General features: G+C 45.8%; 1 protein-coding gene across 1 annotated transcript in view; it reads left to right on the forward strand.

Moving 5' to 3' along the window:
* The window catches only part of LOC135394336 (lysine-specific histone demethylase 2-like), a 70,148-nt gene that overhangs the window by 20,724 nt on the left and 27,058 nt on the right, over nucleotides 1–22,366 (forward strand). Inside the window, exons 9-10 of the mRNA XM_064625030.1 lie at nucleotides 8,334–8,524; nucleotides 21,264–21,322. Coding sequence (XP_064481100.1) covers nucleotides 8,334–8,524; nucleotides 21,264–21,322 — 250 coding nt within the window. The remainder of the gene's footprint in view (nucleotides 1–8,333; nucleotides 8,525–21,263; nucleotides 21,323–22,366) is intronic.

Raw genomic sequence — 22,366 nt, forward strand, 5'->3', positions numbered from 1 at the left:
CGTTCCCGGACCTTCATGCGGCACACGCGGGCATGGGTGTTATCATTACACTGTCAAGGTTTTGCGGAGGTAGAGGATGCTGTCGACAAACTCCTTCTCCCAGTCCCTACCCCTCTCACCAAGCTTGCCAACGTGATTGTGAAATACGTGAGGAGTGAGAAGCAATGTGAAGTGGCTCTGAGAATGTTCTAGAGGGTCAAATCATGCGCATAATGCAGTGTCCTTTGCTTGTCTTTGCAAATATATGCACAGGAATGATGCAAGCACGTGATGATATGAACTAATAGTCTTACATTGTGTGGAATTAGCTGTGGAACATTAGTGGACATTAGTGGAATTACCCGGCCGAGCCTGACTCTCGGAAACATGTTTGTCAGCCCGGGCCGCAGTGGTGGCGTATTTTGCCAGCCCGGGCTTGGCCCGGCCCGGAGCACACAGCCAATAAGAAAGCCCGGGCCCGGCCACAGGCCGTGTCAGGGGCCCGGGCCCATGCAGGGCTCTACCACATGTGCCTGTAATGACTAGGTGGAATTCCTGGGAAGAAGCAGTCGAACTCCACTTTAAGTACTTCGATCTCTATACCTCTCTCCTTGAATGAGTACGCAAGAGGTATGGAGATGCGGCTGGGGTGGACATTCTTGTTTCTGTGATAGGTGAGCATTACATAGAGCTCAAGTATTCTACCCGTTGCGTAGCAGTATTCGGCAAAACGGTTGCGAGTCTACCGAGGGCAGCTGAGGGTCAGCAAGTTGCTTCCCACAAGGTGTTCAATGCCATGTTTGCATTATGGGGCTATCTGAAAGCCGCAAATTATGTTGCCCTAATGAGGGGAATGATTAGAAGAGGAAGAAGCTAACCGCGTGGGAGAAAAGCTGAAAAGAGGCATGCAGCAGGCAGCTCAGAAAGCGCAAGAGATCCTTGGAAAACAGTGAAAGCCGGCAGTTCTTCTAGAGCATGAGGGGATTGGACCCACTACAGGTCAAGTCTCTGTCACGTGAACTCACTGAATTCAAGAACATTCCAGCCATAGAAACAGAAGGTTCAAACCTCCTGGTGGAATGGCTAGTTTATCTGCAGACAGCCAAGGACCTGAAGTCTGTGGACCGTGACTTGGCTCCATCAGTGTCTAAGCAGATCAGGCCACCTCCTCAAGCCTTCCACATAATTGGGTTTTGGAACGGAATGAGGGTGCTTGCTCCAAACTTAGCGTCTATTGCAATCAATGGTAGGACGACGATAACGCTGACGAATCATTTGAAACTTCACTCACTGTTGTTACAGATGACAGCAAGACCTCTGTGGCTTAGATGCAATGAAAGAAGAGCTGAACCCGAACGTCACGGAAACAATCACGCGTGATAAGCACTGCCATATGGCATCATCTGTGATCACATTTTTATAGTGCTAATGAATGAGGCTGTTCCAAACAATGTATTACTGCAGCAACGATGGTCACATATGTGCCAGTACAGTGAGACCATACAGTTTCTTGCCTACACGGCAAATGCGGAAGGCATTGCAAAGTGCAAGAAGAGAGCACTTGCTTCTTTCGTTTTCCTTCTTGATAACCTGTGAGCTGAGATGTTCTCACCAGTAAACCATCCCACATTCCGAACATGCCATTGCTCATTACTTTCATTCTGTCTGTCTGTTTCGCCAGCAATTACAATGCTAACGCAGATGTTCAGTGTTCTGAAAGATTTTTGAAGTGAAAGTTGTTTTTACGGTTTTCAGTTTGCCTCATGAGAACAGCACATTGTTTCATTGTCAAAATAATTTGACTGCACATGTGCAGATAAGCAAAAACATGTATGTCTTATGTAAAGCCAATGCATTACAGTCTCAGACCAATTTTTTGGACTTGAAGGAGCCAGAAAACAGTCTGAATATTTTTAGAAAGGCCTAAATCTGCAATGTTTAAAAAAACCTTATTTGAGCACTCACACTGGCTTAAAATGAGTGTCGAAACGAGTTCGCTTTGCGCATGGACACGTGATAATGCATCGTGGCAAATGTCTACTAGCGTGACCTTGTCGTGACATATGTCCATGAGCGTAGTAATGACCGTAATGATCACCGCGGTTAACGGGGTCACAACGGCAACCTCTTCGTCACTGCCACTGTCATCTGCACCAGTCTGAACCTTCCAGCGGCAGATTGAGAGCCTGGTCAATGATGATGTCGTTAGGTAGTTCTGAGAAAAAAATGGCATTGTTGTTCACTTCTGATCATCTTCACTAGATGACATTCTGTCAGCTATCCTGAAGTTTTGGAACGCGTCTGAAACGGAGACAAAGCCACGGACACACTACGAATAGAGCCTGAAGTTTTAGGGTTTTACCCGATTCTTTCCCGAATTTGCACCCCGAATTGAAGGTTGCCTCTTTAGGGTGAAACCCGATTTTTACCAGGCAAATTGCCCTCTCTGGGATGTCTGTAGCGATGCACCAACTTACTTGTTTGGCAGAAAAATGCAGTTACATCACCGTTTGTACCAAACCGCTACAGTTAGTTTGAATAACTGAGCCTGATTTCCCCCCGATTTTAGCGTAATGAAAGTCTTTTCACCCGAATTCGCATGAATTTAGTGCACATGTTCATTTACCCTATTTTTACCACCCGAATTTAGAAAAAAATATTTCCCGAAAACTTCAGGCTCTAACTACGATGCTCCACCTTAGCGCACGCTGGTTGGCGCGCTTTCCTTTGTGGCACGGTCTGAAATATCGAGTCCCAAAACATAGTGTAGTGCACCTGTTTTGTCTCTTGGAAGACGAAAAGTCCGAAAAAATAGGCGTGCTCGGAGCGAAATGAGTACGAAAAACCGAGCGGTCCATCCGAGACACAGTTCGAAATGTTGAAAGTGGAAATACATTGGCTCTGTGGGGCGTTTGACGGTGCCGGGAGCTTTGTCTGAAAAATTGGAAAGTCCAAATTTTTGGACTGAAATATTGGTTGGCGACTGTAATACATATCCCTTATTAGCCCTTTTCAAGTACTACGTGTCCTGGGGCATTTTTCTAAGGATCAGCATCACACAACTTGACCATGCTAGTTTCCAGGGCTGAAGTATTACTCTTAGAAGCCTTTATCCCATGATGTGATATTCGAAATTCAGTTCAATATTCGAAAGGCAGTTTTACAGGTAGTCGTATTAGATCCCTATTCGAAAATTTCAATATTCGCACACCTCTACTTTTAAGCAAAATTTGAACCCTTATGTGATGTCAAAGTCCACACAGGGAAGAGCAAAGCCTTTGCACTTTGTGGCAAGTACACTGCTATGTTTCAGGTGATGGGCACATGCTACAGTTACAGGGCATATGATGCAAGGATGTCTTCCCCGAATGAGAATGTTGCTTGTGGTGGATTGGTCAATTTCCTCGGTGTCATGCAAACAGGCACAGTTGCAGGAACAGCTTACATGTGTAAAGCTGGCATTGGTGTTATTTGCATTTCTGCACTGCTGCTTGTTACTAAATGCAGGGAGCAGCACAGATGAATGTGCACTTGTAACCTTTGTATCAGCGTCATTTATGCATACAGTGATGAACCTGAACGTTCAGGTCATACGTTGATCACACAGATTAATCAGTATGATATAAATTAGGCTCACCTTAAGGCTTCTGAATAGGGCTCTGATGAATGAAGAACTCTGAAAGTACACCATATTTTACTGCACAACTCGTTCTATAAAGCGCAACAGATTTTCCTAAATTTGAGGAGAATTGTTCCGTAGAACATTTGTGCGTCCCTGTCTTACGTTCTGGAAGCTGCCACTGTGATATTGTTACTGGTCATGATGCCTGAGGATGTTGAGACAATCCACTTCATGTTATACAGTTGAACCTCGATATAGCGAACGTCGATTTAACAAAATCCTCTATTTAACGTATGATTTCTGTTGGACATACACTTCTCCATAGAGGCCAATGCATTTCTGTGCTCGATTTAATGAAGTGTCTTCATTCGGCATGTTCTATTTAACGAAGCCTGCAACACAATATGCTCGACAAGACTTATTACAGCAGCACACGCAATGGCATGCGCCGGTCCCCAAGCCAGAGAGAGAGGTGAGGGAGGAGTGCCGCACATTGGCCCCACCCCATGTGAAGAAGAGAGGAGTAACGTCAACATCACAGTGCATTGTTATTGTCACGTGGGATGACTAGATCGACAGATCGCGCCGACGATTGGGCATTGATCTCATCACCTTTGCTGCGGGAACCACGTGGTCGCTCCGGTGTCATTTTCGTGTTTTGATCTGTTTCCTGTTGTCGTTTGCGATTAGTGTAGTCTGAAAACTAGTGGTTTTACCAGTTGATGAGAAACTTCTGATAATTGATGCCACGTGTAAGGACGAAAAGAAAAACGACATTTCTATTCGTGAGTTACGAACGTTCTGTGATTGCATCAGAAAGAATGGTTCAGGCAAAGGTTACGTTTTTGTACACTCATGAATGGCACCATAAGTACGGCGATGACGTTTCTTTTGGCTGACTTTTTGATGACTTTCTTTTTGTGCTCTATAAAACTTGCATGATATTAAAAAATAAAAGCGCTGTTCGTATTTTAAAGCCAGTCTTATGACACAACCATGTATGCTACAATTGACTGCGTGGGTCAGCTTGGACAATTTTTTCTTGACAAGTTCAATTTAACGAATTATTCTATTAACGAACTAGTGGTCGTTTGCAATCTCGTTATATAGAGATTTAACTGTATTGGATACGTGCAGTGATAGGCAGTACTTGAAGTACCAAGTACTCAAGTACTACTTTAAGTACATTTCTGAGTACAGTAGAACCTCGCTAATTCGATCTCGCTTAATTCGAAATCCCGGTTAATTCGAAGAGTTGCAGCGGTCCCGTCTTCGCGCATTGCAATCTGACCACATAATTTGAAGAAAACGGGCCCGTATCCCGCGTAAGTTCCCTCCCGAATGTCATCATCTTCCAATGGCTTCCAACCCACGCAATGATGACCTGTCATAAAAACCACATGCTTGCTCCCTTGCTGACTTCCCTTTCCCAGCCGCCAATCCCGCGGCGCAACCTCCTCGCTCTTCCTTGCCGGCCAGTGTCCCAGCTGTGCTGCCATTACAGATTATGCGAACGTGTTTTGGCTTGCTTTCGTTTCGTGCTTGTGTTGAGATCCACTTCTGAGTTCACTTCTTGCCTGTGGGCTGTGGGGACAGCCCACGGCTGAAGTACCTGACGCTGACGATGAAAGAAAAAGTGGCGATCATCACAGCCGTGAGACATTGTGCTGTAAGCTCCTGCCGACGATGCAAGCTCTGCGGAGGGCTTCGCGTGTTTCAAAGAGTATGCCAGGATAGAAGACACAGAACAGACCTGTGCCACAAGTCTCACGGGGGCATCATTCTGAACACGGCTCGGGCAAATGAACAGAGTGACGACTGCGACGGCATTGAATCTGTGCGCGCACAGCGAAATGGTGGATTTCGTAGCCCATCTTGAAATAACGCTGATGTGCAATGTCATTTTCGCAAAGTGGCAGATGAAGAGAAGTGAGTTCTTCGGCAAATAAATATATTTCCCTTCACCATGTGCCCAGGTTCGCTTAGTTCGAATGCCCGCTAAATATGAAATTTTTTTGCCGTCCAGACGGCTTTAAATTAACGAGGTTCTACTGTACTTTTACTTTACTTTAAGTACATTTCCAATTGTGCACTTTGTACTGTACGTTGTAACTTTTGTCTAGTGGTAATGGTGCTGAAAGGGCTCGCCGTTGTCGTCCTCACAGAGGTGGGCAACGTCATGACTAATGCCCTTGGGGAATGTGTGTCCTGGGCTGACTTCTAAGGGAACTGTGCTGATAAATGTCTGAAAGTGTCTGAAGATAACCTAGGAAAAACCCCAGACAGCTCAGCCGGAACCGGGATTCGAACCCGGGTAACTCCCAGTCTCGACGTGACATGGCCAGCACGCTAACCACTGAGCCACGCGAGCTGGTCTTTTGTCTAGTACTTTCCCATCAAGTACCCACTGATAATGCAAAGACACAAAAATGGAAAATATCAATGTTGTGCCTAGAAGCAGCATTTTTGAACAAGAAAGTGCAGTGTTATCCTTTTTCATAGTATCGTGTGGCCAGGGACCAAGCAATTTTGAGAGATAGGGGGTGAGAGCTCTCAAAACTCAAAGCTCTCTTCACCTTTCTTGATACCATAGAACTACGATCTTTATTGTGAAGGGGCTCATTATTTCATTCCCCACATCACCACCAGCAATGGGGTAGAGTATCGCCCCTGGCGATGAAACTCCCCATTCGTCATCTCTCAATAAAGTTGTTGTTGTCATAGTATACTGAGAGATGCAAGGAGGAATAAATCAGGAAATAAAAATTTTCCACTAGCACAGCTGGTTGCGTGAGCAGCTGTAAACGGAAATTATGCCATCTGTTACAATTTCTACTCATGGGCAAGCACAACTACAGCTGAGCTTCAGAACTAGCATTTGCAACCAAAATAAAATTAAAAAATGCTTACATTGGTATTTAGCAACACATTTGCAAGCACAAATTCACAATTCAAACCGTTCCTTACTCCTGTTTTTTGCATGCACTTATATTGCAAGTTTTCCTCTTCAAGATGTATCAACTTGCCTATATATTACTGCCTTCTCAGTTGCAGTGTACTTGGCGCGTACTTTAAAGTACAATTCCCAGTACTTTGTACTTTACTTTAAATGTATTTAAGATGTGGTACTTTGTACTGTAGAGGTCGTGAAAACAATAGAAAACTTGCATAATTCGCTGTAACTGATTATACCTCATTTATAGCTTTCAGTAACAAGTGGCTGCAAACTGACTTCTTAACTCTTTTGCTTCTATTAGTGGCATCCTGCTGGCGGCTAGAGTTGACCAATCATTGTTACTTTCAATGTGCAAAGTACTGTTCTAGATTTTGTGATGCATAATGTTATCACTGCCGGTGATTGATTTCATGTGTCCTGTAGCTCTGAACCAAGCTAGAAAAGAAACTCTACCTAAAGCAGTACTGTTTACTTCCAAGTGCATGCATCACGATCGATAACTTGCGTTTTGAGGTAGAAAAAGTCTGCTCCACTATAAAGCGCTTCATATGCCATTTAATCGTACCATATTAGGGCATAGCCTTGAGTCATATCATGTTCCACGAAATAAGAGAGTTTCGGATTTTGATTGGATTAGCCCCAGTGGCGCACACATTGGAACCCAAACTTCGCCAAATTTAGCCTGTAGAAACCGCAACTGCCAGATGTGCACACCGTTACAATGAGTGATGAATGACTCGAATATTGAATACAAGGTTGCTGTACTCGACTCGGATATCGAATAGGTACTTCAAATATTCGCACAGCCCTATTCATAGGTGGATCTAGGGCAGTGGTCCGGATGTCTTGCCCCCCCCCCAATTTCTGGCATAGAGTTTCAATTGACCTTATGTAGTGTAGTAGGAAACTGTCCAAGGCAGGACCCCCAATCCTTGCCCCCCCCCCCCCCCCCCCCCCCCAAAAAAAAAATCCTAGATCCACCTCTGGCCCTATTGAATATAAGGCACGGTCAAGAAGGGCCAAGCAGCCAGTGTAGACTTCTCAATTCTCAATAGTGTTTGGACATTTTATAGTAATTTTAATTGCTGCTATGTCTCCTCTCCTCTAAATGAATTTTGAAAACCTTACTTCACAGATAAAGTGCAGCTTTATGCGTGCAGAAATAATACTGTTTAAAAGTAACAATTAAAATTGTGTGTTACCTACACAATTTGTGTAGTATTAATACAAACACTCTTCAGTATCATAGAAATCAGATCCCATTGACGGTTTTCATTGTTGTATTTGAATTCAGCACATCAACACCATTAAGAAATGGCACATTTCATTTCTGAAACATCTGCTCTTTGGTGTAGCCGAGGTCGTGCCGAAGACGGGAAGGTGGTAGGTTGGAATGCTACCACCAGCTGTACTGTCTGAGGTTTTCCCTGGGTTTTCCGACACAGTTTCCCCTAAAGTCTGCCCAGGACACACACTAACCCCTCTGTTACTCATAGCCACAGTCACTTTGCAGTGCTAACGCAGAATTTTAAAAGATGCCGAAACAGAAAATTTTTCAAAATTTGCAGGCCTGTGTAGTTTGTCTGCTTTCTCCTGCTACACAATACAAATTTCGGACACTTTGCATTGGATTCAGAATTATTTTCTTGGGATTCTTACGTAATTCAAAAATAAAAATTCTGTGTTTGATGTGCAAAACCCTTGAAACGAACCTGCAATTACTGACAGTCTCTGGAGTGTTTGTGCATATGATACATACCATGTGTATTCCTGCAGCCCCTTGACAACATTGTGCATCCAGATGGGGCGAGGAATGCGCATCATCCGGGACCAGTGTGACCTCTACACTACGCAAGGCACCCTGGTGCCTACGCAAACTGACAAACATGTGGAATTCCATTTTAACGCTATGCTGGATGCTGTGGCCCAGTGGAGGTTAAATCGGGACGAGGACGTCTGCCTCTATGGTAGGAAGAAGCTTCATTTTTGTACCATACGCAACTTACAGTAACGCACGTATTTCTATTGGCAGTTTATTCTGTACTGCACATCGATTACATGTGCAACTTTGCAGTACAGTCAAACTCCTTTATAACGAACTTCAGGAGACCGCGGAAAATCTTCGTTGTAAAGGTAACTTCGTTAAAACGGATGTTTCAAAGGAAAAATGCCTTAAAATGCTAGCAATCTTATTTATTGGTAGAATTTCGTTGCTCTGATCAAAACGCACCTCAGACATTCAACCTGCAATAAACATGGAACCTTATCTCTGTTTTGACCTTCTTACCCCACTGACAACAATAAACCTGTGCTGTGTGCGGAAAAATGAAGCTGTGTGCGGAAATTTCTGGCCGCGAAAACAGCGGCCAGAACACGTGGAGGGACCATATCAGGACAGCTTCTGGCAACATTACACGTCACCATTTCGCAAGTCTGCTTCACCTAATGCCTGTGTGCTTTAGGGGAAGCTCGCTTTACGAGCCCGCGACTCGCGGATAGAAAGCACGTGCTGGGCCTTCTGAATCATCTGGCGAATTTTGGCAGCATAGGCCAATAACGAAGACACAAAAGCTTTAGGGCCGCCCTCTTTCACTGACAGTAAGGGAAAATGAACAGTCACTGTCTATTTTCTTGCCTCAAATTTTAATTTGGTTTAATTCTTTTGATACGAATTTCGGATGATACAAATTTTTTCCGAGACTGTCCTTGCTTTTGCTGTCCAAAAGTGAGGGAGGCTCCACCTCCTGAATGCCAGCCAATATGAGGACACGGAGGGCAGGCACTTCCCGAGACTCTGCTCTCGCCTAAGAAATGGCGCATTACCGTTGTTTTGAGTGTCGGACCTCGTACGCTCCATACAGCCTGCCCACAAGAAGCAGGTCGCACAGTCGAGGTCCACGAATCCCGACTACGCCCCACCCACGTGAACAAATCATCCGGTTGGACAAATGCCAGGAGGATGAACACCTGTTCTGTCTCCCTGCCTTTTGTGACCCCCGCAGAACTGTCGTCTGTGGTGCCAAGCGCGCTGCATCAGAATGAGAAACAATTCGACATTTGCTTGCAAAACTTTGTTGTAAAGGTCGCAAATTTCGCCATACCGACTTCAAGTCACTTCGTTATAAAGGAATTCGTTATAAATGTCCGAAGTATACATTGAATCCTATGGCTACCTGACCAGACTGCGGAAAACGTTCGTTATAACGGTTTTTTCATTATAAAGGCGTTCGTTGTAAAGGAGTTTGACTGTATTGTGTCTTGTCTATCAATAATTATCGTAGTGTCGCAAAAATAACATTTAAATTAAAATGCTATTAGTAGCAGCTGCTGTAAAATTTAATTGTGCAACAAAGAGGCACTTTGAACAGTGCCTTTTGTGCATTTTCAGGCCTTAGTTACAGTCTGGGAGCACCAGCAAATGCACAGAATTTAGATGTATAGCATGCGTAGCTTCATAGCTTCATGTAGTAAAAATCTATGCATGGTATGTGCGTGAATGTGTGAAAAATTTCACAGTGCATAAACCTTGGACACTATTCAGTGGATGACATATGTAATTGTTGTAATTGGACGTAGTTGCTGTGCTCCGTAACAAAATGATTTGTCAGGAGGTTGGTGGTGGTGCTGATGGCGTGAACAGCGTGTGCCGTTTTTGGCCTCAGAATTGTCCACAGTGTCACGGTTGTGTCTGAAGGATGAGAGGGAATGATGTGAGAAGATGAGGGTATGAAGGAAGGCAGTTAAAGGCACGGTTGCATCTGTAGCGGCCAGTGGACAACGACGAGGATGGACACGCGCCTGGAGCACCCGCTTCTCAGTTCCACCGGCGCGGCCATGGAGGTAGCCCACCGTCATCGCCTCTCCGTGGCATACCATCACCGCCGGTCGGTACTCGTGTAGGGGAACACCACCTCCTCTACACATCCTTCCCAGTCAATTTCAAAACTGTGGTGTCATTTTATTCCTCGTTGACTGCTGACCACCGTGGTAGATATGGTCAGGTGAACTGACGCTGCGCCTCCTCCACGCAGCCAGTGCGCACTAGATCTGTCCACATTTCCCGCCGTTGCCACGAGATGGTGGCACCGGTATGGGTGACTGGCGCGGCCTCTTTCACGCACTCCCCCGCGCTTAGTTTCAAACGGCGTTTCGCGAGCTCGCAGTCCAAGTTGTCTAATTAATTGTCGAGTAAACTATGAAGCTGTGGGAGTAGTGAAGCAAGAATGGGGAAAACATGCTTTGTCCTGTGGTGTAACTCCGGATATAGAACCTGCACTGAGAAGGTCTCCCTGTTTCGCACTCCCAAGGATGAAGATCGCTTGAAAATTTTGAGACATGCAATTACACGTAAGGACCGCGTTCTTCAACATAAAGACTATGTTTGCGAAAAACACTTCAAAGCAAGGTTTGTCAAGAAAACTTGGGAAGCGACATACAATGGCCACGTCCTGATGAGTGCTCCTCAAAAGCCAACTCTGGCGAAGGACACTGTGCCTACAAAGTTTCCTGGGTGTCCTGCGTACATGTCAAAGGAAGGCAGAAAAAGAAAGGCACCTGCTAGGTGCCAACAGGAGGCTATCCCCACGAAACGGATCCGTAGGACGGACAACTGTCAAAACAACTTGGGTGACCAACCTGCAGCGGAAGATAATGTGCATCATCTCCTGGACCGTCGCGAGGGTGTGGTTCGCCTGGTCAAGGTGTTACAGCAAGTGACACCGAAGCTGACAAGAATGTTTTCGGCGCACTTTTTGACAGCATGCAGAGTGTCGTTCTCCCCTTCTGATGCATGGGCATTTCATAAGGTTGACGTTGACGGCGCACGAACAATGCTGTTGTCTGAAGTACAAGTGCTTGGGAAAGCAAAGGAATTCACTGTTGAGCATGGAAGTGGCGATGGCTACTACGATTTTCCTCAGAGTCCTATCATTACAAGACTGAAGACTTGAAAATCATCATTGCTTTGCTGGGAAAGCGAGTGCGGCTTGACTTTCTACATCTGCCCAGCAGCATCAACTGCATGGAGGACATTGCAAAGCTGCTAACCAGCGTACACAAGCTGCGCTTGTGCACTGGTGGTTCCAGCATTAAAGAGCACCCGAAAGCTCAGCCAGCAAGCGCAGTTAGAGACGTGACAGGGCACTGGCGGCACAAGCAGTGCACAATTCTTCTGAAAAGCGAGGGAAATGTATGCTCACATTGCCAACGACTCCCAGCAACGCTTCGAGTGCATGAGAGGAGGCTGACAGAGAAGACAAAAGGCCAACGATGCTCCCGCTATATTCGCCTCAGCACAGCGCAGAGCCCAGATAACGTAGCAGCGTTCAGAAGGGCGCGCTATGCACTGAAGAAATCAGTTAACCGCCTTACAAAAAAGATAGGCACACTGACCAGCCAGCTCAAGAGTGCTCAGGAACAGCTGTCTTTAGTCTCTGAAGAAGCTCTAGATGAAAAACTTTGCGACCTCCGTTTCCCTGAAGGACAAGCAGCCGCCATCAGAGAGTGCATCGCAGCAGCTAAATGCAAAAACAAAAAGAGCAGGAGGTATACTGAGCAGTGGTTGCTCCTCTGCATGCTTCTCCATATTCGAAGCCCAGCCGCGTACTCTTTCTTGAGAGAAAGTGACATCCTGCCACTTCCGTGCATATCGACTGTGAGAAGGTACTTATCCATGGTCCGTGTCAACTGTGGCTTTGATGATCGTTTCTTTTCTGTTTTCAAGCGCCGACTCTCTGGAACAGATGTCTTCCAAAGGCACGGAATCCTTATATTTGATGAGATGCACGTTAGAAAAGAGATGCGAGTGAACGCAAAGACAATGACGTATGCAGGTTACGGTGATTTCGGCACCAAATGAATTGGCGGATCACGGACTCGTTTTTGCATTCGGTGTTTTCGGTGCGAACTATACGCAGCCCATCGCTGTGTTTGCCAGTCGTGGACCCGCAAAGGGGACTGTGTTAGCTCAACTGATAACGAAGGCAATCCTCTTGCTAGAGGACGCAGGAGCACTCGTGGATGCAATCGTTTGCGATGGAGCTACAACAAATCGATCACTATGGACGCAGTTCGGCGTAACAGGAAACCTAGAAACTCCACAAAATACTTTTGTCAACCCTTCGTGTGACACGCGAAGCGTCTTCGTCCTTTCCGATGCGCTACATCTCATCAAGTGCGTGCGAAATCGTCTTCTACAGCAGAAGGTTCTTCAAGTGGACGGCGCTCAAGTGCGATGGTCTCACTACGACAAGCTTTATGTTGCTGACACGAAAGATGAAGGCCGACTTAGAGTCTGTCCAGAGCTCTCATTCTCTCACTTGAACCTTTCAAACACAGAAAAAATGAGGGTGAAACTCGCAACCCAGTTATTCAGCCTCAGTGTAGCAAAGGGCCTCGAATTTTATGCTCAGAGGGGAACTCCAGGACTTGAAGATGTACAGGACACTATCAGCTTCACCGTCAGGATGAACGACCTCTTCGATGCTTTGAACCGCAAGCATACCAAAGAAGGCCTCCGCTTGGTCGGAAAAGACATGAACGTCCTCGAGTCTTCTCTCCAGTGGCTGAATAACTGGGAGAAAGAACTGAAGACTGGAAAAATCGAGCACCACAGCTTCCTGACTGAGTCGACCGCTGAGGGCTTAAGGGTGACCCTGCTCTCTACCATCCAGCTTTCTAAGTACCTCTTGGAAAAATGTGAATTAAGTATGTATTGACAGCCAAGTTTAATCAAGACGTCCTTGAGAAGTTTTTCGGTGTGATACGCCAAGCAGCAACCAGCTGAAGCACAATGAATCGACCAAAACGCGGAATCTCCGCAAGCTTTCAAAGCTAGTTTAATCGTCTATTGCACGTCGTGAATGTGCATCAACAACTGGAATGTTGCCGCTCAGTGGCTTTCACTTGTCACCTCGATAGCGACCCACTCTTGTTCACTACTTGGCTTTCTGCCTTTCTTATTTCGTGAGGCTGTGTTATATTTATTAAGTGCATTATGTAAGGACATAAGTGCTTTGTATTACATTATGTGTTGCTTATCAGCCACCAATACATATTTATAGTGTGATTCATGGCCGTGCCTGTTAATCCTTGCCCTCCCCTATACAACTAGCAGAGACAGAACTGGAAGGCGTATCGTAAGTTCATGGTCAGCTTCTCGCCTTGTCTTGACAACATATTCAAGTACGGCAATATATCAATGTAAATTGACTTGCGCTTGACAACGGGAATGCGCAGTCAGTCATACCGGAACAGCGATGCGGGATGATGGATCGTTTGCTCAGGCTTGCACGAGAGGCCACCGTGCTTAGTTGTAGTCACACTTCACACGTATGCTGAATAATAATCGCTTGAATGTGTTTAAACATTACTAGCACATCGGATTCAACGCTTTCAAGGCATATTCCCACCGGTGGGAGGCATTCCCTACTCCATTTAGCATATGACGCCGCGCAGCTCGGCGGGCCATCCACGGCCATCTATACGGCTGCGCCACCCCGTGGCGAGCGTTCGAAGCGCGGGCAGAATTTCTCCAGCTCCGCGGCTGCCGTTACTCCACCTGACTATATCTACCACCGTGCTGCTGACCATGGTATCGATAATCCCATACAAAATAGTGGCGCAGTTTGACTGCTATTTGATGGAATACATGACGAGCAGATGCCGGATGTTGAGAGTATGCCGGAATTCCCTCTCTGGAAAAAGGCAAACACGTCATTCCCTGCACCATCAATCAGAGCATGACCTTGCGAAAGGGGATGTCGCGATAGTGCAGGCATCTGAACAACGCTTTTCTCCTCCAAGCGAGGCCCTCTCACTCCTCCTGTTAGGGAGTGATATCACGCTGATCTCGTTGTCGCCGGAGCCTCCCCAACTGCGGAAGCAACGCTGGTACTCGAAAATATTTTTTTAGTATATATGCACTTTTCGGACGAAAAAATTAGCCGAGTCGATTGTCAGCCGATGCCGAATGTAGCGGTGTCTGTTTCATGGATGGGTTTCTGAATGCGATATTCCCTTTAACAAAGAGCCAGCGAGAGCTGGTGGTACAGATCTAATCCACAGCTCTCTGATTGCTGCTCAGGTGTGCTACCATTACACTTTCGTCGACGTACGATGTCAGTGTAGTATAATGGCGGTGGATTTGACTGGCTATCAGAGAGCTGTAGGTTCGACTTCCAACACTGTTGACCTTTTGTCAACTGCCACCCTTGAGATCATTGCTTGGATGTTGGTGAGACTTTTAACAACAACTTTATTGAAGTGATAATGAGTGGGAGTTTCATCACCAGTAGCAATAACCTGCCCCATTGCTGGCAGTAATGAGGTGAAATGTAATATTGAGTCTCCCCACAGCGACGACCAAAGTCGTGCAGTGAGGCTTAAAGGACAACGGAAGCGAAATTTGTCCATTGCAAAAAAGGGCATGAACAAGGTGTAGATGTATCACGAAGAATTATGGTGTCACTAGTATTTTGCAAGTACGCTGTACGGATGGGGATATTTTTGACAATTACGAGCACGCTGGGCCGTCCACCCGACACGGTCGCCCATGGAGCGCACCCCGCTGCCGCAAAGCATTGCGGGAAAAGCTGTGGAGCGCATGACGTCAAATACCTCTCGAGCTCCATGTGCGGCTGCCCGGTGAACAGGATAAACATGGCGAATTCCGAATAACGCCTGAAGATGTTCGATTCTGAGATATCGTGGAAGTCTGAAGGCGATATATCCTATGACAGATGGGTTCGTACCTACCCTTCTTCGCCTCCGTTTTTTCCCTGTAGCGGGAATCAGACGTACGCCGGAACGCAAAGTGGAGGTAAAGATTTGTGCCTTCCGTTTTCGTGAAAATACAGAAGGGGCCGCTCCTTCTTTCAGCCTGATGTACTTCGTTGACAAGCCAAGGCTAGTGAGCACCTCTATATTTGTTTTGAACCATTCGTCAACGATATGTCTGCGCACGACATGTCTTGTTTCACCTGTCTGCAAGTAGGCATACAGTCGAGCCCGTTTATAACAATATTGACGGGAACACGAATTTCAATTGTTATATTAGAGTATTGTCATATGCGAGTTTTCGCGAAATAGTCGCGCAGTATGTGGTACAATCGGGAAACATGCGAGAACAACAGTAATGCAGATTAGCCATACCTGATTTATTGCAAAAATAAAAACAACGTCGTTTGCTTCAGCCTTGGACCGCTGTTGCAAACACTCTTTTCTAGTTTATCCAAGCACAAAAAAAAGTTTTGGTCGAGGCCGCGTGCAGCCACGAACTTCCTGAGGTCCGTGATAGCCTCCACAGTGCGCTGCACCGTGACTGGGCGGTCGTCTTCATCATCGTTTTCACTTTCACTGTGTTCATCGTTTTGGGTTGGGCACACCTCCTGGATGATGGACGCACCTGTCGCTTCCTCACGCGTTGATGCGCAGCTGTCTGCGTTCAGGAAGTCCTCGAGGGTCACGTCGTCTAAGGGCGCTCTCACGCTGCCTCCACTTCTCCCTGGATTGAGGCTGCCTCCACATCCTCGTCAGGAACGCATATTCCAGCTTTAACAAAACAGTTCTGCACTGTCTGGCGCTTCACTTCATGCCAGGCAGCGTACATAATTTGTACGGCCATGCTTAGGGTAATCTTCATCACGGGAGTGGTATGGGCCGCCGGGTTGGGTCTGAGGTCGTGAAGGATCCGTTCGATCACTCTCCGCTTGTAGCAAACCTTAAAGTTTGCAATGATTCCCATGTCAAGCGGCTGAGTTTTGCAGGTGCTGTTTGGAGGTAGAAACAGTAGCTCCACATTAGACAGCCAGGAATTGACGCGATGTGCACTGCAGTTGTCTAGCAGGAGGAGGATCTTCCTGCCTTTCCTTGCCATTTCTTGATCGAGCTCGACAAGCCACTAGGCGAACAGCACCTTCGTCATCCATGCTTTTGAGTTGCTCCTGTAAATCGGATGCCGTGTCTCTCTTTAAAGAGGTGCAGCCAACCGTTTCCATGACTGAACCCCTCGTGCTCCATCAGAAAGGCCAGTTGCTTCGCTTTCGCTGTGACAATGGCACCACTTGCGGGGATATTCCAGCCATGGACTTCCAGAAACCACTTGTAGAGAGCGGCCTCGACGTCCGGGAGTGCTGCTCCCTGCATTCTCTTTCGTTTCCCGGACGCACTGTCCAGTGTCGCGGACGCAAGGATCTTGTCCCGCTTCCTGATGATTGTAGAAACAGTCGGCTGCGAAAGACCATACTTTGTAACCAAGATCTTCACTGGAATCCCGGAACGATGGTCGTCGAGGATGCTGTGCTTCGTCTCGAGGCTGATAGCTTTTCTCTTCAGCTGACTTCCCGACGATGCGGACACCATGGTTGCGAGTGCAGTCGAATATTCACGTGCCTACGATCTGCAATGTGTGCTGTCGGCTCAGCAGGCACTCCCGGTGTCGAAGTGGAGGAGAAAAGGGGAAAGAGGAAATCGTCTCTGCGCCACCCTCTCCGAGGTCGCGTGCGTTAGCTGCGGTTACGCAGTTTTGTCCCGTGACTCACTAATCCCTCTGCTCGGGCGTCTAATCCCCAAGGACGCAAAGTGGCCTCAAAAGTGTTCCAAGAAACCTAGCCTGCATTGCTGAACGAATGGAACCCTATTCTTTAGGTCTTTCCCATTCTTATACACGAGCAAGGCATTCCTATGACCATTGTACAAACAAAGTTTTGTTTGCACGTGTGTCAATGGGCTTGCTGACGGGATCCTACAATTTCATTGTATTATCAGAGTTATTGTTATATTGAAGATTATAATAAACGGGCTCGACTGGTATACGGATTTGCCTCGAGAATAAGATTCCTGTTTTTCGGAAACAATTGAAATATGACAGTCATCAAAAGAGCCAGACATTGGCGGAATTTGAACTTCGCATCTCTCGATTGCCAGTCGAGCGCCAATGGCCAATACGGCCACAGAAACAACCACAGACTGGTAGAGCGTGTTTGTTTCAAAACATATCCTGGCCGAACGCAAGGTAAGACACCCAGCAATGTAAGCAGCAAGACTCTCACCCCTAGAGAGAACGAGATCACCTTCCTTCGGATGTATTTTGGGGGCCAGCCTCGGTAGTGTTGGCGATGTTTGACGCTATGTTTGTGCTGTCTATCCATGTGTCGTTCGTGTAAGGAACACCATGTCCTCGCGTTGCTGAAAGGAAGTCGGCAACATGCTGTAGCACTGCCAGGAAAGACTTCACAAGCATGCACAATTTTTCTTGTCGCGAAAATCAACCTTCGCAACCGATCGCAAAACAACCACGAAATGAAAGTCAGGAACTCCAACAGGAGAGACAACGTGCGTCACCTCCGTGGTCTGCTACGGCGGCGCGGCGACGCTCACCAAGGGCTCAGAGTGTTCCGCTGCCAAATTTTATATCGAGATTATGGCGGCATTTCAACTAATATACATAAATCTATGTGGAATTCCGGATTGTTTTGGTACACATCGCAATATGAGGCAAACAGCTTTGCAGCTTATTTTCGCTTCCGTCGTCCTTTAACTGTTGTGTTTGCCTTAATTGTTCCTTCAGCCTCTGCAATTTACGTGACTATCCGAGATGAGGGTAGGAGGCGAAGATCAATACAAATGTGTTCCGAGTTTGTAAAGTTGTACCATATTTTCTGGTGTATAACGCGCACCGATGGGTAACGCACACCACAATCCCGAAGATCCGAACGCTGTACTAATGAGCAGAAACCAAGTTCTACATTGCCCGTAATGTAGGCAGTAGGCAGTGAACCCGTGCTTTGAGTAGAAGTCGTTTATTGTGTCTTAGGCACAATCGAACCTGTCCCTGACCCTAGGCCGACTCATGCATGCCATGTCACCTTCAGTCAGAGGAAAGGTCACTTTCGTCACTATCCATACAGGGCCTGGGAAGCCCAATACCCCATTGTTTATCTGAGGTCAACCCCCTCATAATCTCCTAAGAGATTGCCTTATTGGACCCCACACGAGAGGCTATACTAATGGCGAATTTGGGTTTTCGTTTCGTGACAAAATGGCCTAGCTCTCCGAAATTCCTAATCTGGCGCCCGCACTGAATCATGTGATCATTGCCACCCGAGCTTGAGTGCCAGGAACCTAGCGGTTTTAGTTGCTTGGATCACGTTAGGGGCATCGCAGTCACCCGTCTTTGGGTTCTATCGTCTGCTAACCCACAGGAACTTCTAAATGCTGCCATTGCGGGCCCTCACCACCCTCTCAGTGTGGATGTGACAACACCAGATAAAGTTGGACAACCAACTGCCGAGTTGTTTCCAGGTCAGGCGAAAAAAGTGCTAGCTGGCAAATTCCTGGTGCTCAGAAAGCACTACGTGAAGATGCGACATTGCTGCGATTTGACCAAGCGGACATGACTGCTCGGGATCTGGCAAAAAAAGTTGCCACAAAATCACCACCTGAATTCATGATGAGTTTACAGGTCACCCGGTATCCTCCTGGGAAAACTCTGATGTATAAATTTAGAGTCTGAAGTTTTAGGGTTTTACCCGATTCTTCCCCGAACTTGCACCTCCAGTTGAAGGTCGACTCTTTAGGGTAAACCCGATTTTTACCCGGCAAATTCCCCTCACTGGGATGTCTGTAGGAATGCACTAACATACTTGTTTGGCAGCAAATGCAGTTACATCACTGTTTGTACCAAGCCTGAACAGTTACTATATGAGTAACTGAGCCCAATTTCTCCCCGAATTTAGCATACAGGACGTTTTTCCACCTGAATTCACATGAATTTAGAGCACATGTTTATTTACCCGATTTTTGCCCCCCGAATTTAGAAAAAATATTTCCCGAAAACTTCAGGCTGTATGTATAATGTGCACCAGTAGATAACCGCAGTGCCCCTTCGAACATTTTTTTCAATACGCCTGTGTACACATTTTTTCTAGCACTAAATTGTCAAAGCTTTGTCTAAAGTGTTCCAAGCATAACACAACTGCTGATATCACGTGAGGCTCTGCACCTCTTGAGATCGACAGTTCTATCCGTTGCTCATCATCCAGTGCCGTAGTCACCGTCATTCTCACTATCGGAACTACATTGTCGTTTAGAACGTGCCTCACCTACGGGTAATTCATCGATGCATGTTGGGGGGGCACGGTACTTCTCAACAAGTTTTTGCACTGGTACAAAATCCGTCGAGCACGTGCAGTCGAGTAATGTCGAGCCATGAGCCTTTCCTCATCAAAACTCATCCTGGAAGCGCAGATGCCATCGTAGCACCCAGCAAACCAGAAGAAAACTTGAAGGCGAGAAAAAGATGTGGAGAGGGAGCAACCTCCTCTACTTCCTGCGACCCCCTTGGCAGTCGCGTGCCTTGCAATGCACGCATCTAATCCTCGTCATTCATGTGCGGATAAACGCATCGCATTCTCACTCTAATGCCTACAGATGCTAAGGCTCTTGAAAATGCTACCTTAATTTGTTCTCAATGAAAAGATAGAATCTTGTGTCTCGATTTTCACACATTTTACTGGCCGCCAGGAAAATTCTGATTGCTATACGCGAGCAAACGCTTTCACGGCGATTGTTATAACAATGTCTTGTTTACAAGTACTTCAATGGGTTAGCTGACAGGAACCAGAAATGTGATAGTAATATCGAAGTTATCGTTATATCAAAGATCATAATAAATGGGCTCGACTATGTTTCTACCCCACAGTGATGCAGCCAATGCCAATTGTTTATACACAGTTTTCCAGCCAGCCTCACACCCATTGCTTTTGCAGCCAGCACAAGCCAGAGAGGAGGAAGGTGATTCCAGTGAGGAAGCACATGGCCCGTGTGCTTTCTTTTGTCTGGCTTGTGCGGTAAACTGTTTTCAAAATGCTCCCCTGGCTAGACAGCGTTGCGCTTTCCATATGGTGGCGTCCACGAGAAAATAGGGTCTATATGTTGAAATTGCTGGAACACATTGTTAAAAAAATACTGCATGTCTGCAAAGTACATGTACATCAATGTCATTTGCCTCATCTGCATTCTCATAGGCACCGCCTGCATCATCAGGTCCACCCATTTGCGTGCTTTGTGCACTTGTGAAATGTTTCACTTTTTCTTCTTCTGCTTTTATGGTTCTATGTAACCTCTTACACATGTATCGCCAGTCGTGCTCCTATGTCAGTGGCTACACTTTTGTACTTTTCTGATTAGAGAATCACCCAATCATCTTTGAATATTGGAAGTGATCAGATTGTAAGCAACATTCACGCTTCAGATTCCAAATAAATCTTTATACACACACACACACACACTTCAATTCGTTTAACAAAATATTAACATAATATCGTGATAGAGTGTACACTACAGTAATACCACAACATAGTACTATTACAGTACTGTGGAGCCTTTTCAATTCAAACCCCTGATGTTTGTCAATTTTTTGCTGTGACTGTAATGATAAATATTGTGTAATTAGGGAAATTGACTAATATAATAAATGATGCTTTAGATTCCGGTGATTTTGCTGTACCAACAGATGTTATTTTTTTAGCTTGTCATAGCAAGATAGTTCTCACCCACAAAGAAGCAAAGCGCTTTTCCAGGTACAATGAGGGGATACTAACCTTTGTAATCGTTTTGCATGTTCATGTACAGTTTCTCTTGTTATATTTGTGAGCCTGATGTAGGGTGACTTGCTAGAATGAAAGTGTCTTTTTTTCATTGTTTCAGATAAATTGGTACAGATGCATCAGAATTTCATAGAAGATACTAAGTTAAATTTTACTACGGTAAGTCAAGCACGATTAATGTGATTTTACTCAAGGTCACGGCACCACTTTGAATTCTACTGAATTCTCTCTGAATTCTGGATTGGAAATGCCCCTAGCTCTGACCACGTCGACCGCCATTGACATGCTGCGCTTCTTGTGAACGGCACGCTGCTTTATGTAACATCCACAAAATCTTGGCCGTCAAGTCGTCTATAAACGCTATCTTGACGTTGAGTGATAGAAAATTAATTCCTCTATCATGGATTAAAATTTCACGCTCATATCTTATTTGCGTGGGAGCTATCGTTCGAAATCTGGACTCCAGTGACGTTTTACAGCGTCAGCTGAAAACATGCATCACGTGACCCCGCAGGATGTAGCCCAGGTAAAGATAAAACCCTTGAGGTAAAAAATAAAACTCTGGAGATCTCTGGCAAAAAAACGTTGCCTTCACTTGGCAAAATTTCGAGTTTAGTTCTGACAATTAAACTTGCCGTGAAAAAAATCTAATTACACTAAAACCAGTGCAAGTTGTAGCAAAAGTTCCCACAAGGTAAATACCATTTACCGCATCTTTTTGGGACGAGTAGATGCTTGGAGGGTTTTCGGGTTTTACCCTAAGTGACCATGATGCAAATCGGGGGGGGGAGTAAAAACGGGTTTTACTGGGTATGATCCTAAAACAAAGGGCCCTTTATGTACGTGTTCATAAAAAGGCTATAAAAAAAGATATATCCGGAAAACATATGCCAGTAAAAAATGTAAAGTAATTCAGATGCCGTATTTATAAATTTAGTTTATTAATATAAATAAATAAATAAATTGCACACCCGTAGTCTGGCACAGAAACTGCACAGAAAAGAAAAAAAATCTTGCATCCTGAGTTTTGTGTGCAGGAATCTGGCCCAGCGCCTCTTAACAACTGCGGCGATTGGTTTCCACTTACCTTGTGGTTCGCCTTCTGCATGTGCTCTCAGTGCTGCCGAAGTTACTGCTCAATTCATTCTCAATTTCAATTTTATTATTGGTTATTCCATACACAGTATACAGTGGGGGCCCCGT

This window comes from Ornithodoros turicata, chromosome 5 (assembly GCF_037126465.1).
Source record: "Ornithodoros turicata isolate Travis chromosome 5, ASM3712646v1, whole genome shotgun sequence".
NCBI classification, from domain to species: Eukaryota; Metazoa; Arthropoda; class Arachnida; order Ixodida; family Argasidae; genus Ornithodoros; species Ornithodoros turicata.